The sequence below is a fragment of the Glandiceps talaboti genome, chromosome 19, assembly GCF_964340395.1.
Source record: "Glandiceps talaboti chromosome 19, keGlaTala1.1, whole genome shotgun sequence".
Lineage (NCBI taxonomy): Eukaryota > Metazoa > Hemichordata > Enteropneusta > Spengelidae > Glandiceps > Glandiceps talaboti.
Window position 1 is genome coordinate 20,715,611 of NC_135567.1, and position 21,968 is coordinate 20,737,578.

Here is a 21,968-nt window from a genome sequence, read left to right on the forward strand (position 1 = left end):
TTGATGAGGTGTAAAAGAAGACAATTGTAAGTTAAGTAGAAAAACACATTATACATACTGTACTGTTATAGTCTAAAAAGACCTGGTTTCACCCTAGAATACGATTTTAAAAAAAGTGACCACAGAGGCATACAGGTATACATGGAAATAGAAGTAATCATTTTATCTTTTTCCAAAAAATTATTTAGGATTGGGGACTTAAAACTTGGGTCAGTCGGGTTATCAGAAACACACATTTGACCTTTGACCTTATTTGATTCTAGCTTAGGTTCATTCAATCATATAAACATATATAATGCCAATGACGCCTATCTCAAAACTGTACTAGGCTCCAATTAAATACTGTGTTTGCCATCCTTGAATTTCCCTAAAACCTACCAGGAAAAAAAATAATGCTAGCATGTCAGGTAAATTCACTTTTCTGTTGATTCATTTTCTATTTGTACCAAAATCTACTACACTAGTGAAATATAAATGTCAAAGTTCAATTGTCTTAAACAACTATTTAGATATATGTGTAGTTATTTGAAGTCTTTCCATTTACAATAGTATGAAATACGGTCTTCTGTGGAAATTTTGAGCAAAATGAAATGTTTGTTTTTTCTAAATTTACCAACAATTCTACCAGCATGTGGATGACAAAGAATTTAATTGAAGTTTTTACTGCAGGGACTGATTAAAGGGACACAAGCTGAGTTTATACAAATTTTTGTGTAGTTTATGATGCATATTTAAAAGGTATCCAATGATGTAATTAGTATACTGCCCTCTAGTGTCTACTTACTGACACACACTTATCATCACTTGCAATTGACTGAACTCAAACCTGGTATTAGGATATAAGTTATAAATGATCCAATGATGTCATTTATATAATTAGTATACCGCCCTCTAGTGTCTATTTACTGAAGCACATGTGGCTGAATTCAAACCGGGTATCATGATGTAATTTATCATGCATATCAAAAATGTTCTGAAAATCCCTACTATGCAATCAACTATTCTAACAATCATACAATCATAATGTTATAGAAGACACACATTGACAATAACATTATACTGGGATGTGATTTTTATCTAAATATTTTCACTTTTATAAACTCAGCTTGTACCCTTTAAACAACTTGTTAACTCAATACAAAAAAAGTTCACTTTTCAATGAGGCTAAGTGGTTCAGTGTTCTTCTGCTTCAAAAGACATCTAGATAGTATAGGTATATAGCTTCAGTTCTTGAAAACGTTTGCTGTCTCACGGGTCATTTACAGAGGCTACTTAACTTACTATTTATTTGTAAAGTTCACTTCGTAGTATAGCTAGGTAGTTCTTTTCTGGGTACAAATTGTTTGCTAGTAACGCTATCAGTTTCGTTGCATCCTTCAGTGAATTGGCAGGATCTGAAACATAGGCACTTGCTAAATATGCACTGTCACGTAGATTAGCGTACTGTTTATTGTTCCGTAATGCTTCCAGGTTAGCTAACGCTTGCTGTGCCTTGGCTGTAGGATAGACATTGGGTTGGTTTGGCAACGGCGCCCTCTGGTGTTTACTAATGGCAGCAGGTGCATGTGGTTGTGTTCTCAGGAAATTATTACCAGGTGTCTGAGCTAGTATAAATGCTAAAAGACTTCTACACACAAGTCGGAACCTGAAACAAACAAAAAGTTGCAGTTTTTTAAAATGGCCATATGGATGGGAATGTATCTATTTTTAATCTATAAAACAATTTTAACATGGCTTCCTACTTGAAAAATCAATGTAAAACAATATATGCCAAGTGTGCATTTGTAACTCAATACATTGCAAAAAGCTAAAAAATGTGTTATAAGTTTGGTGTAGAATAACAAAACTTTTAGATATTATTTAGCTTGTTACAAATACAGATTTAGTCAGTGTAGTTTCACATTGATTTTCAAGTAGGAAACCATTATATCAAATTGTTATAAATGATAAAATTCAAAATAATTTCAAATCCTCATCACCACTTTAAAGACATTGCTTGGACAGTTGAGGAAATTATACTAAATATTTTAACAGCACTATTGCATATTGTTGACATAGAAATACCCCTTCAATTTTTAGTGAATATATTGTTGGGTTTCAAATAGTTTCATTCACTGTCTAGCGTTCTCAACAGTGCAATAAAATATCAATGTCTTCCAATATTTCGATGACTGATGGGAATGAGGTCATGACCTCAAGTCTAAGGTGGTGTAAAAGTTAGAACTGGTTTCCCCTGGGGTCTCTTCCTGCACCAATGGACAAAAGAAATTTACATACTAAAACTCATCATACACACTGTCTACCCAAGTTATTGACACTTTGACAGTGAAAAGTGTTCTATTCACAGTACTTGGTACATTTTTGTACAAAATTTAGAACTTTATTTTTGATTCCTAAACATACTTTTGTTACGTATTAATTAAACGTAATTACGATGCTTAAAATGTTGACAAATATGGATTATTGAAGAAGTTATAATATAAGGAAATTCTAAGCATACCAATCAGAGAGAGTTGTGGGTAAGATATTGTACAGTGGTGTCTATCAGCTTGACATATATGTATAATCTTACCTTAGTGATAAGTTAGATCTCCGTCCAAGTCCAATAGCACCTAGTAGTCCTGACGATGTTTTATCTTCTCCTAATGTATTCAATGCTGGTGCTATGTTGTTAATAGTTCTTATCACATATTGGTGTGGAGCACCAAAGTTGACTTGTCTTAGACATAACTCTATCACTTTAGCCCACCATAATAATAATTTACTCTCACTGTCAGCACTGAAAGTGAAATGTCAAAATGGAAAATATTTGTTAGGACAATCGTACTTAAAGGGAACAAAGTTGAGTTTATATACACTATTTGGGATGTAATTTAATTTTATATGCATGAATGGTAATAGTACATGTAGTATTCAACTTAGTGATGTCATTTATATAATTAGTATACTGCCCTCTAGTGTCCACTTACTGATATATACTTAATTGACCTCAATGCCTATATCAAGATGTGATTTATATCATTTGTATATCGCCCTCTAGTGTTTACTTACTGATGTATACTTATCATTATAACTAAACTCAAAACCTGTATCAAAATATAATTTATAAACTACCTCATGTCATTTACATTTACATATATATCGCCCTCTAGTGTCTACTTGCAGTTCACTGAAATCAAACCTGGTATTAAGATATAACTTATAAACTATCTGAAGCTGTCATTTATATAATTAGTATATCGCCCTCTAGTGAACAATTATGTAATTTATTATACATATAAAAAATGTACAGGAACTCTCTTATTTGGAATTAGCAGTTGTATCAATGCCAGAACACAACTTGTAAAAGCATACATTAACATTATAGTATAGTACAAAGTTTTCAAATACTGATTCATAGTGACAAGGGCCCCTTAGGTCACTCATATTTGGTGAATAACAGCTTAATAAGAGATGACTTACCTAGGTTTAGCAGACATTGTCCAGTCAACTATTTTAGATAAGACATTGAGTTCATCTTTAAGACTCTGACAAGATGGTAATTGTTGTAAGATGTACGCATACAAAGTCAGATAACTTCCGTTCTTGATACATTCTTCTAAAAACTCTTCATACGTTAACTGTGGTACTTGTAACTTATCTAAGATGGTACTCCAACCACCAAACTGGGTCAGATCAAGACCTGTAAAGATGAAATTTAAAGGCCCATGTTTCAATCCCAGGTTCTTGCAATAGTGTTAACTTATAAGTATTAGATAGTATAAATCACTGACAGTGAAGGCATTCTGTGATTTTTGATACGAAACTGTTCCTAATTTCATGGATTTCCTACACTTTCAGTGGTGATAGGCTTTAGCTCATAGAATTGTTAATCAAAACATGTCAGCTATTTATCATTTTATTGGATTGTGTACATTTTATACTCCTTTCTCTCATAACATAGATATCCTACACTTCAGTAAAGTTTGGCTTTAGCTCATAGAGTAGTTAATCCCACATCAGTTTTATTGCACTGAGTACATTTTATCTCCACAAATTTTCATATATTTTCGAGGATTACCTTTCTCTTAACCAGACAACTGAACATGGACCAATGTAAAATCTTAGCAGTAGTACATTAATCTCTCAATGAGAATAAAACCAAATATCCATACTGGGCTTGTTGTGTTACATGCCAAGTGAACATTTCTATGACACAGGTATGTACATTGATTTATTTAACCAGGATTTTCATTCACTGCACTTTGATTGTAAATATCTGAGAGTTCTGGCAAATATTGCAACTTTTCTTATAAATTGTCCAAGGGCAACTATCCTGGATAATCCTAACAATTGAAAGACTGCACATTCTACACTCTACAGTATTTTACCCACAACACTTCCTCTGATTTGTATGATCTGTACAAGTCCTACCATTCATATCATCGTCTCTCCGAAGTTCAACAAAATTCTTGACCAAGAGAAAGCAATATTTAAAAAAAAAATGTACCAAAAACTAAATGAAACACGTTTCAACATCAGTAATGGGTAATCAGTCTTATATATATAAAGAATTTTAATATGTAAATTTCTTTTTGTTATAACTATTCAGAGAAATCAATATCTTTGGTTGCTTTTCAACAAAGTCTGTTGACAAATTTACTTGAACCAGTGAAAATGGGTATTCAAAAATTCATGAGTCACAAAAGTACAATTTGAAAATGACAAATTTTTTTTCACAAAACAATGTAAACTGTTGAGAATTTTAAATTGAGGAAGCTTATGTGTGAGAGTACAAATCATAGTGAATTGTGGGTAAAATATTATACATTGCAGCTTGTATTGATATTGAGATATGAAATAAAACATTTCAATTACCCTGGAACTCTATCAGATATACATCTCCTAAATAATGACAAGGTTGCATGCATTGTGTATTTTAAAGAGGTCATATGGATGTACAAGTGGGTAATTATCTAGAATTTTCATTTATAAAACAATTTTACCATGTTTTCCTACATCAGCAAAATCCATGTTTATCAATCAATCCAAAATAATTATCAAAGTGTCATTCGTATGTCTACTTAAACAAAGGTAATAGAAATAAATACATCTTTACCTGAATTGAAGTAAGAATCCATACAAGCCTCAACAACTATCGTCATGTGTGTTAGTGATGCTAAAGTTCTACAGGCAGCAGTAACACATGGTAGAATTAATATACTGCATGGATTACTTCCTATCCAGTCATTTAATGTTTTCTCTACTATCTCTATAGCTCTACCAGTTGGTGAACAGTTATTAAGTAGATTGAGAACTTCTACTAAGAGATCTATTAATTCTGGTGTCATAGCGTTGGTATCTACAGCTGAATGGAGAGAAAAAAGTTATGAATAATATAATAGTAATTATAGCTGTTGACTGGTCCTGGTTTAATACAATCACACCAGCTAATAAGAAACTGTACATTCTACACACGATAGCAAGATTACAATTTTTAGCTACATTTTGTCAAAATAAAATAAACCATTTAAATGTACTGTAACGATGACACAGACATGCTGATGTCTACATTTGATGTCTGCATAGTGTCACTTTAGTTTATTTCATTTATTGACAAAATGTAGCAAGAAACTGTATTCATTAAATCTTAGTATCTCAAAGCATGGCACATGTAGTTTCTTACTGATTTCTCTGTGGTTGTAACAAATGAACGTTGTAACTATTTTTGTGCCATTTTTGAGTCATTTATACTTTTGAATAAGTGAAGCAATATAAATTATTATTTAAATCTTTAGGAAAAAATATTGATTTATATAGTTATTGGGTAACTTCAGTTATTTTCAATTAATTGTCATTATGAAAGTGTACTCTCAAAGCTAAAGTGCGCTGAATATTTCACAACTCTCTCTAATTTGTATGCTCAGATATTTAACTCTTTCATTTCAGGAATATACCAAAAATCACTGAAATCAGAAACTCATCAGTAACAGTTTGAAAATGTAAAAAATGTTTCTACAATACCTTGCCTACGTTGAAACAGCTTATGGCTGAGCATATACACATCACAGAGAATTGTGTGATATTCAGCGTACACTGCATACAAATATGATATTTCCTATTCCTTACTACTATTATTTGGTGACTCACAAAAAAATACAATTTTGTTATTTTCAGTTCCAACTATACATTTGCCTTTAATTAGAGGACATTAATAGTAGAAGAAACCTAACATATATTTCTCTTCTTTTCCTTTCTCCTCAGGTGAAAAGAAAAACATATCAACTGCAAGACTTCAAAATTGAAGAATGAATGTGAATATTAGATCTGCCCCTACACTGTCTTCAACTATGAGACCAAGGAGAAAATACCTAATCCTCACTTTTATTCTTAAGGCCAGATGACACAACCCTACATTACTCTCCACTGGTAATTGAACCTTTGATTTACTAAGAAAGACACAAACTAACACTGTTGTCGCAACATGTTAATATAGCAATGAATGGATGTTGGTTAATTATATAGTCTCTCAGAAGAGTTTTATCGACAAAGTTCTATAAATTTGCAGTGTACTGCTTTGGGACTTCCAATATTTACACTATGTTGATACACAGGGTGATTAGAATTGAAGAAGAACAGATTTAGTTAGCACCTATCTTAGAGTAAACTGAAGGCTTGATTACCAGTCATACTTAACACCCAACCTTCTTTTTCAACTTGTTGGAGGGGAGTGGTCTAGTAAACAAGTTACACGATTCTTTTTTGTTGAGGGTACTTGCCTACATGGATGTGGACCCCTAAGTTGATGATTTTAATGCTGTTTTGATGCATGTTTTGGAAGCCAAATTAAGTAGTATTGGGCTACTAGCATTGTTATTATTGTGGTCTTGAAAATGGGACAAAACTCTCAAATCCCCAATGTAGTAGATTGTATATGAATTTAACTGTAGAAAACAAAAGTTTTATGACTCTGTATGTTGAGGGCGCTTGTCCTATATACAGTACTAGATGTTGTACCTACCTGCTGAAGCCACAGACTCTATATCTTGCATTAAATCAGTTATTGCCATCTTAAAACTCTCAGCTTTGATGTCTTTACTGTGTGAACATTTACAGATCAGTTGTACAACACAACGGATGTAGGAACATCTCTTCCGGGGGGTGTCAGCACTGATTGTAACATCCTGTCCAAACCCTCCAGCTGCTCTCAGTAGACTACAAACACACAGAAGACAATTACAGTTAGTACCTGCCACCCCTCTGAGTAGACTACACACAGACAACACTTACATTTAGTACCTGCCACCCCTACTGATCTTTAATGGAATGTTCCTACCATATAAGGGCGGCCATACTTAATTCAGCATGTTTCTCATGACCCCATCATTTCTTCAATCTGGCAAATTTCTTTTCTTTTTTTTTGACAAAAAAATGGCAAATTTCAGCAATGCACATTGATGATTTGAATTTAAGTCATTTAACCTGTTCAAGTATCACCAAAATGTTTTTACTTACAAATGACCGATCCATCATTTTAAAGGTATTACAATGAGAAACACAGAATTAAATATGGGTGGCCTAACATAATATTAAACCATCACCTTGATCAAAACAAAGCTCTTGTTAATATGGGTGTAGATCTTCTAATGGAGTCACTACATATTACACCTACAAAGTTACGCACATTGTGAAATTTTACAACAATATGGCTGCCATATTTGATTCAGTCGCAACGCAAAGTGATGTGCATATGTCTCACATAGTATGTTTACCTTTGTGCCAAGTTTGGTTGAAATGAGTTAGTGCATGCTAGAGATATGACAGTGAATGCATGGACACAAGCAAGCACAGTATATCACTGTGAATGTGTTTATAGAGAGTAGCACACACTAAGATGAAATAAAACCATAACTTTATACCTCTATTACACTTATTGGAGAAGAGAAGCATGGATGTTAGAACAAACAGATCAGATGTCAAATGTTAGAATTTTTTAACAGAAATATTAGGCAAACAACAGAATGATTCAAACTAAAACATCATTACTTTAGAAATGAACTGCAATATCTGATTACACCAAATTAAATTCGAAATGTTTTGACATAAGACATACACTTACTCTTAAGTACAAGGTGATCTATTGTTTGTGTTCAAGCTCCTATGCACCGTTACCTTCAACTACTTTCAGTAGGCGGCCATATTGGATTTGTCATAAGACTATATAGCAATCAATTACTAATGCTAACAATTGCATTTAACGGCAGATTTGGTCATAAATGATATGAATTTGAATTACTATTCCTGTTGGGCGAAATCAATAGAAGAAATTTGGGAAGGTATGTACAGGAATGTGGAGTGGATGGTTGACATACCGACTGCTAAATTTGTATAAATATGTTTCACTAGCTTTTGATGGAATTGTATAACATCGTAAATTAAGAGAATATATTTCAGAATTGCGCCAGTGTATTCTGTTGAAAAATTAATTATTATCAACACCCTAAATGTTGAGTCAAAAATGCATTTTATAGAAAAAGTAGTAAATGTGTGATGTAAACTCTGTGATAGGGAAAAATTGGATGGCAACGATGCGTAGGAGCTTAGTTCAGGCTACCACTAGGGGGCGATCTATCAGTCATGCAACAATGCATGCTACCACTAGAGGGCGCTCACCTACGAATTCTGACATGCAGGAACAAACTTCACACACAGGTACAGGAAAAATACGATAATTGAAAAAAAAGGTGATAGGTTAGTGGCACGCAAGCAACACATATAGTGACTAAAAGCGCAGGTGATTGCATCTAGTTTAGTATGTGGGGTTATTATGTGCAGTAAATTCTAATATTCTCCTACATTCAATTTATGCATTCTACCAGATTTGCAGTATGTGTATTACAATTTAATTATTAAAAATAAAAATTTTAGAAAACATAATTTTGCACAATGGTCATTTCTTATTAAGAGTTCTTTGAGCAATCTCTGCATCTTCAGACCTCATTTGCATATTATCAGCTCACTCAACTAATTTGCATATCATGGCAAAGGTCAATATCAGATATAGTCCTTTGTTTTCCAAAATAAGATGAAACCTCCTTCACCAAAACCAGCTATTTCCTTTGTTTTTTGAAGTTCATCAATGTAAACACAAAATCTTGCCATTTCAGGTGGCAATTCAAACCACCTCCAGCAGACATGTGATTTGTTTTGGCACATTTAAATTATGTAACATAAAATGCCCTAGGTCCAATAGAAAATGACTAGTGCCTGCTGTATGCAAATTTAGATCACTATATATGGGAAACTAGTTCATACCATGTGACATGATTTAAGCCAACCAGTGAAGGGGGTTCATATCATGTCACGATATAAGCCAACCAGTGAAGGGGGTTCATACCATGTGACATGATCTAAGCCAATCAGTGAAGAGAGTCAACCTACCTGAGACCTCTATCTTCCATCCCCCGTCTCTGTGACAGTACAGATTCTGGATCACAGTGGTTTAACTGCCATTGGATGATATTCTCATAGGCATTACCATCAACATAGGCCCATTGGAATGACTCAGCTTTACTCAGTAGTGTCTGCATCTCTATATTCTGAGAGAAATAAGAAGATGAAAGAATGGTGTTATATACAGTATAATTCCAGAACAGTACAACATATAATTCCTATAAATCACAATCAACAAAAATTGATACACTTGTAGTATAGAGGAAAGAGAGAGAGAGAGAGAGCTTTAAAGGAATGTCTATAATAACAATTCTATCAACTTACTGTAGTAATGAGTGTCTTCTCCTTAGCAAACATTATACACAGTAACAGCAATGAGACATGAAGTCTACTAGCAATCTCTGGTGATTCATTCCTTGCATAGTGTTCTACTATACTACACCAATTCATTTGTGGAAATATACAGCCAAGGAATATAAAACAATTGGATGAACTTTCCTCATGTAACTGTAAACAAAACAATAAAACAATAACAGTAACATACATACATACACACATTATCATATGCACACCTATATACACATAGTACATACATACATACATACATACATACACACACACAGACATCCACTCAATCATCCAGCCATCTAATAAGGAACTTGCAATCCAGATTGAACATGCTCAGACGCAAAGGACTATGGGATTATCTGTGGTTATCGTTATAACTTATCTGGAGCTACCTATGAAATAAACTTCCCACAATGGTCAGGGTAAATATGAATTGATTATTTGTGGTTATAAACAATGTAACAATATTGTTTACAATACCAATTGATTAATATTTATTATCACATTTCCCATGATGCAACATTCAACATGGCAGGTTTGCAAGTTCCTTATTCAAACTCTTTCTACTGGACTCTATTACAGTGAACATTCTGTTATAGCAAATGTCTGTTCATGCTTCCTAAACTTAGGCCAAAAATATATATATATATCTGGTTCTGGTCAGCGTGCGCGTGCCCTGAATACCCTCGCGTCGATCTTTTTTTTTCCAATAATTTTTGCTTTCCCGTTCCTTATTTATTCCTGATATCAGGAGAACAAGCAGCTGAAATCTACCCTACATGCCAAGACTGCTTCAAAGAAAAAGGAAGTTTTTCAAGAGATGAATATGATAGAATAGAGCATGTAAAGTGTCAAAAAAATCTGTATTTACTAATTTGAAAAAAAAAAAAATCGCGTCGTCGCACCTCTTTAGAAAGTTTACCCTGACCAGAACCAGATATTTTTTTTTTTGGCCTTATAGTACATTAATTTCCAATACAGTTCATTACATACTTTATTGTACCAAATCATTTCCATGTCTCCCAATGACAATGTTCTACAAAGTTATAGTGTACAAATAAACAAATAAATGTGGCCAACCAGGAGGTCTAAAAGCCACCCAACCAACCAGCAGCAAACAAACCATTCACCCAAGCAACAAGCTAGCACACAGACTTATCAACAACCAACCAACCAATGTACATAGTAAGGCATTAAACAAACACACAAACAAACAAACAAATAAGGTAATTAGTAATGCATTAACCAACCAAACAAACAAACAAACAAACAAACAAACAAACACACAACCACACACACACACAAACAAACAAACAAACAAACAAACAGACAAGGTAAATAGCAAGGCTTTAAACAAAGCATACATACCTTCATCATCAATTCCACAGCTTCCAATCTGGGATAAAACTGATTCCATGGCAATGCTATAAATCTGGCATGATATACTCTCAGAATGTGTTCAACTACACCTTTATGTGATAATACGTTGACATAATACGGCCAGAATAAACTGAGGGCATCCCTTGTATAATGTGGTAGTATACCTGTCAACACCAAAAATGAATGGTGTTATTGGCAAAGGAAACAACAGTAGCAAGGAAAACCTGTATTTTTAAGTAGAGGCAAGCTGAATGCCAGACTTCGAACTTACATGCAGTGTGGCACATTTAATCAAACCCAAGACAACAGAAGATAACTTTTTAACAAACACGAAAATAATATATACAACTTTTAATTCATACCAGAAGAATGTAAGTTCAAAGAAATCATCTCATAAATATATTTCCATAGTTCTAAGCCAATAGTTCTAAGCCAATAGTTCTAAGCCAATATATTAAACACTGCAATAATTCAACTTGTCAATACCACCTTGAATCTTAATTATACATACAACGTTATTTCAGTAATGTACTTTTTTTCTAGTTTCCTTTATTAGTGACTCAATTTTGCAGTGTTTATATTTGTTCTTTATTTCATTTGACTGTACCCACCGAGGGATATATTATGTTTACTAAATAAAATCATCTAGAGTCGTAAAAGGTTTAACTGATTGCTACCAACATTTGAACAATAACATCTCCTGATTTTACTTGTCAGTTTGACTGGTTCTAGATTTTATACCAAATTCATCTACAAGAATGGCAACCAAGCTTTCAGAAAACTAAGCAGGACAGACACAAACTAAACCTATTGTTGTGACATTTGATATAAGCTACTTTGGTTTAATTATATCCACAGTAGGGGTGGCATTTCTGATGACTGCCATAATCTTACAGTCTACATTTTTTGGGTACTTCCAGTATTTACACTATTCATGATGCAAATTGTTTAGTTGTTTTGATAGAGTGAAGTGTAGTTCTAATGTATGAATTTCAGCAGTATTTTCTGACGACTCTTTTTCATGCTAAAAAATGATTTTAATGTATAGAAATTTAATACATTTTTGAAATGTCAATAAATTCAATCCTTTTTTTTTCTCACCTTTAAATTGAACTTGAAGGCATACCACGGATTCAGTAAACAAAGCTACCATATCTGTTGCTAGGCAACTGTCTCCCTCCAACCATGGTGAAACAAGTTGACTACCAGTTGTTGTAAGTGTTTCTATGGTAACAATCCATGGTGTAAACAATTCACAGGTTACTGACCACAGTTGATCAATGGCTGTAAAACAAACAAATAATACTGTTATTTTATAAACATAACATTTTTCTCCACCATTTTTTTTTCATAGGTATTACAGTCAAATTTCATTAGAGTCACGTGTATATTATTATTTTTGATACTACAGTCATTATAATAAATCAAATAGAGGTAACTATAACACATTGTTATCACTGATGCTACTCCTAGTCTGGTGACAATTTAAAATTGATACTTGTAGTTACAATGGACTTTAAAAGGAAGGCAACTCCAGGAAATAAATATATCTTGATAACTTTGGGTTCTGGAGAGTCATTTCATAATTTCACATCACATAAATTTTGTATCATTGTCAAGAACTCTATTTTACATCGTCTGTTCTCACAATGGCCTATTCTCTGATATTTATGCTGTTGTCTTACCTTGTTCAATACCAATACCTATTGAAATAACTCTCTCTGCTTCTTTGACGATAAATGTTTGTGATAGAAATCCTAGAAAGTTAGAGAGAGGTTTGATGTATGGTCTCCAAGTAGAATATAATCCAAATCTAGCTATTTCTGTACTGGATACACGTAATTTACTGAAATATGTTGTTAACCATTCTATGGTCTCTTTGATCTGAAACATAACAAGTAGATTTAGTATACTGGAAATATATGTGTGTTGCTAGGATACATACACAGAGAGACAGAGTCATACAGTCATACATACATACGTACGTACTACATACATACATACATACATACATACATACATACATACATACATACATACATACATACATACATACATACATACATACATACATACATACATACATACATACATACACACATACATACATACACACACACACACACACACACACACACACGCACACACACACATACATACATACATACATGGCAGAGATAGACAGACAGATGATACAGACAGAGTCATTGAGACAGGTACAGCCAGCCTGGCAGAGCTGGGTATATACATACTGACAGATTGACAGATGGAGTGACACAAAGTATTACAGACAGACAGAGAGAGAGCCTGACAGACAGACAGACAGACAGACAAAGATAGATGATTCCTTACCTGTTCCTTTGTAAGTAGTGACTGTGTTTGTGTCAGACATTGAATTCTTTGTTGATCTTTATCTATTCCTTCATGTCTGTTGTACGTACATCCTAAAGACTTCAATAAATCAGTCCAGCATTCTGCACTTATTTCACCTTTCTCTGACCCTACATCATACAACAAAACAATATCTGATTGGTTAATGTCTGATTTCACCTCTATCTGACCCTACCATCATACAACACTGCTGATTGGTTAATATCTGATTTGACCCTTATCTGACCCTACATCATACAACAAAACAATATCTGATTGGTTAGTCTGATTTGAACTTTCTCTGACCCTACATCATACAAGACACAATATCTGATTGGGGTGTCACATAACTTGACATTCAACACATATGATGAATGAAATTAAAATGTTTGAGTGACAGACTACTTCATTCCACATCATCCTGTGGCATTACACTTCTTGGCATCTGGCAGACAACAGACAAGATATTGATCTTACCTTGTAGCAGTATTCGTAATACGTCGCCATAGTGATCTGGGAATTGATACATCAGTATCAGTTTGATATGAGTTCTGTACATTTCAAACAACATTTGAGTTTTATCTTCTGGTTCTTGTCCACATCGACACAAAGCTGATCCAATAGTAGTAGCTAATTTAGATCGGAGTGATAGCGTTGGTTTAGACTCTCGTAACCACTTGGGTACATCAAACTAAAACAAATACACAATAGTAGTAGCTAATTTAGATCGGAGTGATAACGTTGGTTTAGACTCTCGTAACCACTTGGGTACATCAAACTAGAACAAATACACAAGAGTAATATATAGTAATAGCTAGTAATGTGTGGTAATGGTTGGCTATAATATGGGGTTGGTTTGGACTCTCGTAACCACTTGGGGACATCAAACTGTAACATATACACAATATAGTAATAGCTAGTAATGTCTAGTAATGGTCGGCTACAATAAGTTGTTGGTTTGGACTCTTGTAACCACTTGGGTACATCAAACTGTAACATATACACAATAATAGTAATATAGCTAGCAAGTGTTGGTGATAACGTTACAGTATTCATAATATTAAATTCAAAATTGTAGAAAAATCATATGGATTGTCTTTATTATATAACAAATATATAATCATACAAAATCAGTTACTGTTAGTTTTACGTTATAATGCTCCAAGTAGGATTCCACAGACTACAGATACTTACCTGTGGCTTATATTTGTATTAGTCCACGCAATCATACTTAAGAGCATTAAGATGTAAAACTAATATTGATTTTCATTTTGAAATACATTATCTCATACTGGTTGGTTATACTATAGCTGTGTTGTACTAACAAATAACTGCTAATTGGTAATTAAAAATGCAAATTTTATATACCATGGAAACCAGATGTTAACTGCATTACCTTAGTTAGAAGCATAAATGCTAAGTCACTCTCTTCTGGTGGTAGCCTAGCAACCTGGTCATACATGTCAACAAAACTTTCCCAGCATGCATTAGGAACAAAGTTTGGTGCTAGCTGTCCAGCAAGTACAGGCTTTTCCAGCATCATATTTAACAGAGATTGTGATTGGTCAGCTGCATCCCGAATAAATTCCTGAAAGAAAACAAAATTAATGTATATTATGTATACGTTGACTTCTCTGTAATTTTAGGCAAGGGCTATTGTTGATTGTCAATAAAATAATAAAATTTAGAATTTTTGACGCGAGGACATATTAACCTTTGACATTTGAAGGACCTTTGCAAAGTCTATGTTTAAATACTGGATGAAAAGAACTGTCTAGTGATTGACAATATCTGATATCTGACCTGTCTAGTGGGGGTAATAACGTCTGATATCATACCTGCCTAGTGGGGTAATAACATCTGATATCATACCTGTCTAGTGGGATACTAACATCAGATCTTACCTGTCTAGTTTGGGTAATAATATCTGATATCTGACCTGTCTAGTGGGGTAATAACATCTGATATCTTACCTGTCTAGTGGGGTAATAACATCTGATATCTGACCTGTCTAGTGGGGTAATAACATCTGATATCATACCTGTCCTAGTATTTGGATAATATCTGATATCTGACCTGTCTAGTGGGGGTAATAACATCTGATATCATACCTGTCCCAGTATTTCTAGACATGATGAAAAGAACTGTCTAGTGGGTGGATAATGTCTGATATCGTCATCACTCTCAGCTGCTAAGTTGTAGAATAATTCAACACCTGTTTGTTGGGCAGGAAGACGCTGTCTTTCCTCCACTGACTTGCCTCTAACACTTTGAATCAAGGCACTGTGAAATGAAGATGACATTATTATCATTTGGGTCTTTGACTTTGAGATAACTTTACATCAAAACTGAAAAGTGAACCAAACAGGGATACAGCTTGTTCCTTTGTAAAGTACTAATACAATGTACATTAAACAGTTATAGAATACTTACACCTGTAGACTGATAAGTCATCATTTTGAACAACACCCCCAGTGGCCAAACTATGTAATCTTTTGTTTTTCCAATACATGTGAATTGTGGTGTATTTCATAGATAACGATGTTATAGACTAGCAAAGTCATAATTCTGATTTACTGATCTATTTGTGACATTTTTTTTATCAGGTTGCCAATAAAAAGACTGAAATTTTGCATGACTGTGAAATCTCACATGACTGCGTAACATTTTAAAATATATTACTGGTGCTGGTATAATTACGTTATTCTCCAATATTTTTCTTCATTCAGTCAGAAAACACTTGTGACCTAATGGTTTGTCACTGAGTCGCTAGACCTAAGGACCCCCCCCCCCCCCCCATCCCCCTTTGTCACTCATTATTTCCTTGGCTGAATGAACAATCATATTGGTCAATAACAACTAATTATGTCCTTTAGGATGAAAAAAGTAGTTTTTTATGAGATACTGCCTATTTACCCATACATACATAAAATGAATTGAATACAATGTACTACATTGATGGTATCAAAGAAATTCAAATAAATGAAAAAAACTCACGTTATAGCATTCTCAATATGTACAGCACCAGAACATACAGCCATTGGAGGGGGTGCCATTGATTCTTGTAACAGCTGTTTGCATTCTTCTCTGTTCTCATCTATTTTCCTTTCATTGATTGAATTCATGGTCATTTCTCTAAACTGAAAAATGACGGAAAGTAAATCGTGTAATTAAAATTGGAATGAACTTAGGCTTAAAGACCCATGAATTAAAACATTAGGTGTGGAGTTTGTCTGCCAGTGCTATGTAAAAAGTTGGTCAATCTACTGTAAACATGGAAATGTTCGCGTAAGATTTATTTTTGCTAATTTCGCTACAAAACAAAAACGCGAAAATAAGTAGTAGCGAAAATATATATTTCTGCATAATGCAATGTACCAGTATGGTTATTAGTGAAAATTAATCTTTGTGAACTACATGAAGACTGTAAAATCGCAAAATTTTCTAGTCGTGAAAATATGCAGGTTTACAGTATATGGTCCCACTGATAAATAATAATAATAATAAAAAATCTATATAGCAGCTAAAATCCAGAGACAGTAATCAGAGCCACTAAAAATACAAAATCATAAAAAGTACAAAAACTAAAAACCACATCCAAAAGAAGGCAAGATTAAAAAGGTGCGTTTTCAGCATACGTTTAAAACCATTCAAATTATCACAATGATGGATTTGGAGAGGGAGAGCATTCTATAAAACTGGTGAAGCAACACTGAAAGCCATGTCACCATGTTTTTTTGTCCGGGCTGTAACAGTACTAAGTTTAAAATGGTCAGCAGAACGTAGACTCTGCCCCGGGACATAGAGACTGACTAACTCACTAAGATATGGAGGACTTGAACCATGAAGACATTTAAAAGTGATGACTAAAATCTTATTTAATGTTACCACTAACATGAGAACCTGAGATTGAATCATGGACCATTTAATCACATAGAATTCCAATGAAAATACCAACTACTCGTATAATATCTGGACAATATATTTTCTTTGACTGCTTTTTTTTTGGTAATAGAACAGTCTCGAGAAAAATAAAATTTTGAAATCAATTTTTTACGAAGGATGTTTTCTAAAACTTCAGATGCTTGAAGAATCATGTGGCTGTTCTGTTAATTATCACTATCCCTAAGATTAGTAATGGCTGTTCTATTAATTGTCACTTACCCTTAAAATAGTAGTGGCAGGTCCTTGACAAGTGTGGTTTGGATTAAAGTTACTTTTACATGGAATATGTAGACTTAGCTGTAGGTAAAAATAAACAACAATATGTTAAAACATTGTATTTATTACACTAAAATGAAATACTACTACCAGAAATGTCAACTTTAGTTACTCTAATGTGATAGATTGCCCTGTATCATACTCTGCATGTCAACCACATTTATCTTTTATATGTTCTATTCTGTTTTGTTGACATGATTACCTTCAATATTTTGTGTTTGCTTGGAATGTTTAACCTCGTTGCATGTTTTGTTTGTTTTTAAGTTTCTTAGTTCCATTGGTTTGTGTGTTTTGCACGTCATATCTCCACTGTGTAATTTTCTTTTGAGTGTCTTACAGCCAGTGGTGTATGTTTGTTTGAGTCTTACCTCCACTAATTTCAGTTCGTTTTGAATGTCATTCTCTACAGATGTTTGTTTGTTTTGTGTTCCTTTCCTCTAATACTTTATATTTGTTTGGAGTGTTACCTCCATTGCTTTATGCTTGTTTGAGAGTCATAGCTCCACTGGTTTATGTTTGTTTGAGTGTCTTACCTCCACTGGTTTATGATAGTAAAGATCTGGCAGTATATCCATATAGTTACAATCCAAGGCAATATGGTTGGCTTCTCTGTTGTTGAACAAACTGTAATATAGAATAACATTGTAAATTTAGATACTCCTTCGCCAATATATTAACCTTTCTTTAGCCAATCAAACTAATCTACATACAGTGGAAATTATAATTACATTCAGTTTCAACGGTCTAACATGTTTACTGGGACGGCATCAATAACCTGGACACTCGTTTTACCAATTTACCAAGCTATATAGCTAGGCATAAAGTGAATTTAGTTGCTACATATAAGTGGGAATTATAATTACGTTCACTTTCAATTGTCTAACATGTTTATAAGATCCACATTCAACAAAGCAACATCAAACAAAACCTTGCATATTCCACAAATGTCTTCAGATCACTATCTAATTCTCCCAACGTACCTTGCATATTCCACCAATGTCTTCAGATCGCTATCTAATTCTCCCAACATAGCATTACTATTATTGAGTACCTCCGTACTGATCTCTGATACTGGTGATTTCAATGATACAATTCCTGGTGCTGCTTTAGGCTGTTCATAGTGAGTCAATCGACTCAGAATTCTGGACTCAACTAAATCGGAGAGTAAAATAGTAGTTTAGTTTATTATACCATACACAAGCCAAGTAATTGTCATTAAACAGAAAATATGGATTGTACACCCTTTCCCATTCTATAGTATGTCATGACAACCCTTGTCTAAGTCACCGGTTTTGTGATGCTCAAAAAATGAATCAAAAACATTCCAAATAACCATTATTTCACCCCAATTTTGAAAAAACAAGGGACCTAAGGGGCCTTGTTAATAAAGTTGGTAGATGAGAAGTTACAAAATCATAGGTCATGAGTATTTTCTGGTTGAATGAAGGGAAATAATTACACCCCCTCAAAATATAACTTATGAAGTAATGCATAGTATCACAGATTGATTAGTTTGCATAAGAATGACCACACAATAGTTGGGAAGGATTTTTTAATTCGACTACAAAATTCTTACTAAATATCAGAGTTGATTATCATATCATATGCAAATGATGTATAGTCATGTACTTATCACATGGTAAGGGTGGGCTACATGTCTCATAGGATGCATAGCATGTGATACAGAGATGTTTACCATATGGTAATGCATACAAAGCTTGTGATAAAGCAATGCTAATCACATGATAATGATATGCTAATCACATGATAAGACAATGTTTATCACATGATGTCAAGATGGTAATCACATGATAATCTGATGCTTGTCACATGATAGGGAGATTTCCATCACATAATATGGAGATGATAGCAGGATGTCCTATTGTCATAGAAATTATTGGCCATATAGTACTTTGCAGTATCAGACTTACTATTATCTGGGTGTATATCTGGTAGCAGTGAGACCAGACTTACTGTTATCTGGGTGTATAACTGGTAGAAGTGAGACTAGACTTACTATTATCTGGGTGTATATCTGGAAGAAGTGAGACCAGACTTACTGTTATCTGGGTGTATATCTGGTAGAAGTGAGACCAGACTTACTGTTATCTGGGTGTATATCTGGTAGAAGTGAGACCAGACTTACTGTTATCTGGGTGTATAACTGGTAGAAGTGAGACCAGACTTACTATTATCTGGGTGTATAACTGGTAGAAGTGAGACCAGACTTACTGTTATCTGGGTGTATATCTGGTAGAAGTGAGACCAGACTTACTATTATCTGGGTGTATAACTGGTAGAAGTGAGACCAGACTTACTGTTATCTGGGTGTATATCTGGTAGAAGTGAGACCAGACTTACTGTTATCTGGGTGTATATCTGGTAGAAGTGAGACCAGACTTACTGTTATCTGGGTGTATATCTGGTAGAAGTGAGACCAGACTTACTGTTATCTGGGTGTATATCTGGTAGCAGTGAGACCAGACTTACTGTTATCTGGGTGTATAACTGGTAGAAGTGAGACTCTCCTGACATCACCGTAGTGTGTAGATTTACTTTCTTTAATCCATTGACATACACACTGGGCATTCTCATATTCCACTCTATCCACATCAATGAATTCACTCCATAAGTTCTATAAATAGAAACACATAGATAAGAAGAAACATAAAATGTGAATTGTGAACAATTATGACTCAAGGACTGTAGAGGATAATACCCCTCATTATCATACATTACATTCATTCATTTTCTCTCTAGGGGATATTTGTTTGTACACAACTAAGTACACGTTGGGAGAAAGATTGTGGAGTATTTTTAGTAACTTATCAGCATCATATTGCAGTGGTAAGGCTGGTAAGTACAGACTAAATTTATCACTTACCTGTTCATTGTGGAGTATTTAGTAACTTATCAGCATCATATTGCAGTGGTAAGGCTGGTAAGTACAGACTAAATTTATCACTTACCTGTTCATTGTGGAGTATTTTTAGTAACTTATCAGCATCATATTGCGATGGTAAGGCTGGTAAGTACAGACTAAATTTATCACTTACCTGTTCATTGTGGAGTATTTTTAGTAACTTATCAGCATCATATTGTGGTGGTAAGGCTGGTAAGTACAGACTAAATCTATCACTTACCTGTTCATTGTGGAGTATTTTTAGTAACTTATCAGCATCATATTGTGGTGGTAAGGCTGGTAAGTACAGACTAAATCTATCACTTACCTGTTCATTGTGGAGTATTTTTAGTAACTTATCAGCATCATATTGTGGTGGTAAGGCTGGTAAGTACAGAGTAGATTTATCACTTGCCTGTTCACTGTGGAGTATTTTTAGTAACTTATCAGCATCATATTGTGGTGGTAAGGCTGGTAAGTACAGAGTAGCTTCATGTAATCTTGGCTCATCAATCCATAGAATAAAAGTTTGGTATAACCTGCATAGAAAATAAGTGAATAAGTAATTGAGAGCGTATCCCCCTGTATATTTGTCTGCCAGTGTGTTTGTAAGTAGAATGATGTTGATATCTGAGAGTGTATCCCCCTGTATGTTTGTCTGATGGTGTGTTTATATCTAGGTACATTGTATATATATAGTAAATGCTGTTATTTGAGAACGTATCCCCCTGGATTTTGGTCTGTTGATGTAAGCATATAGTTCTATATCTTATGGTAAATCATAAAGTTTATCATGTTATAATCATATGTTGTTAGTTTAATATGTGAGGAGGAGTTGTGTCAATCACCAAACTACTAAATTATCACCATGACTACAGAAAGCATACTATTGGCAAAATAAAAAATACACAAACTATAACTATTGTTATCACATTATGGTATCTTACACAAGTGGGTGATTACAGTGCCTTGGTCATGTGGATATAATCACCTTGTAATCAAGATAGTGTAAATGTAAACAGTGAATGAGATGAAATGTGTAAGCTATAGACAAACTAAGATAGACACAAACTAAAACTATTGTTATCACATTCTGGTATCTTATACAAGTGGGTGATAGCAGTGTCTTGGTTAAGTGGATATAATCACCTTGTAATCAAGATAGTGTAAGCAGTGAATGAGATGAAATATGCAAGCTATAGACAAACTAAGATAGACACAAACTAAAACTATTGTTATTGCATTCTGGTATCTTATACAAGTGGGTGATAGCAGTGCCTTGGTTATGTGGATATAATCACCTTGTAATCAAGAT

General features: G+C 34.0%; 1 protein-coding gene across 1 annotated transcript in view; it reads right to left on the reverse strand.

Annotated features, from left to right (window-relative positions):
- Positions 1-1,187: 1,187 nt before the first annotated feature.
- Positions 1,188-21,968, reverse strand: part of LOC144450136 (ectopic P granules protein 5 homolog) — a 42,009-nt gene continuing 21,228 nt past the window's right edge. The window contains exons 23-43 of the mRNA XM_078140704.1: positions 21,069-21,192; positions 20,233-20,386; positions 18,732-18,903; positions 18,285-18,375; positions 17,695-17,772; positions 16,528-16,670; positions 15,642-15,813; positions 14,927-15,118; positions 14,008-14,221; positions 13,513-13,661; positions 12,846-13,044; positions 12,262-12,444; positions 11,149-11,324; positions 9,757-9,939; positions 9,421-9,578; positions 8,653-8,679; positions 7,001-7,194; positions 5,099-5,347; positions 3,463-3,682; positions 2,573-2,779; positions 1,188-1,645 (exon numbers count right to left, since the gene is read on the reverse strand). Of these exons, the coding sequence (XP_077996830.1) occupies positions 1,285-1,645; positions 2,573-2,779; positions 3,463-3,682; positions 5,099-5,347; positions 7,001-7,194; positions 8,653-8,679; positions 9,421-9,578; positions 9,757-9,939; positions 11,149-11,324; positions 12,262-12,444; positions 12,846-13,044; positions 13,513-13,661; positions 14,008-14,221; positions 14,927-15,118; positions 15,642-15,813; positions 16,528-16,670; positions 17,695-17,772; positions 18,285-18,375; positions 18,732-18,903; positions 20,233-20,386; positions 21,069-21,192 (3,646 nt within the window). The 3' untranslated portion in view covers positions 1,188-1,284. The remainder of the gene's footprint in view (positions 1,646-2,572; positions 2,780-3,462; positions 3,683-5,098; positions 5,348-7,000; positions 7,195-8,652; positions 8,680-9,420; positions 9,579-9,756; positions 9,940-11,148; positions 11,325-12,261; positions 12,445-12,845; positions 13,045-13,512; positions 13,662-14,007; positions 14,222-14,926; positions 15,119-15,641; positions 15,814-16,527; positions 16,671-17,694; positions 17,773-18,284; positions 18,376-18,731; positions 18,904-20,232; positions 20,387-21,068; positions 21,193-21,968) is intronic.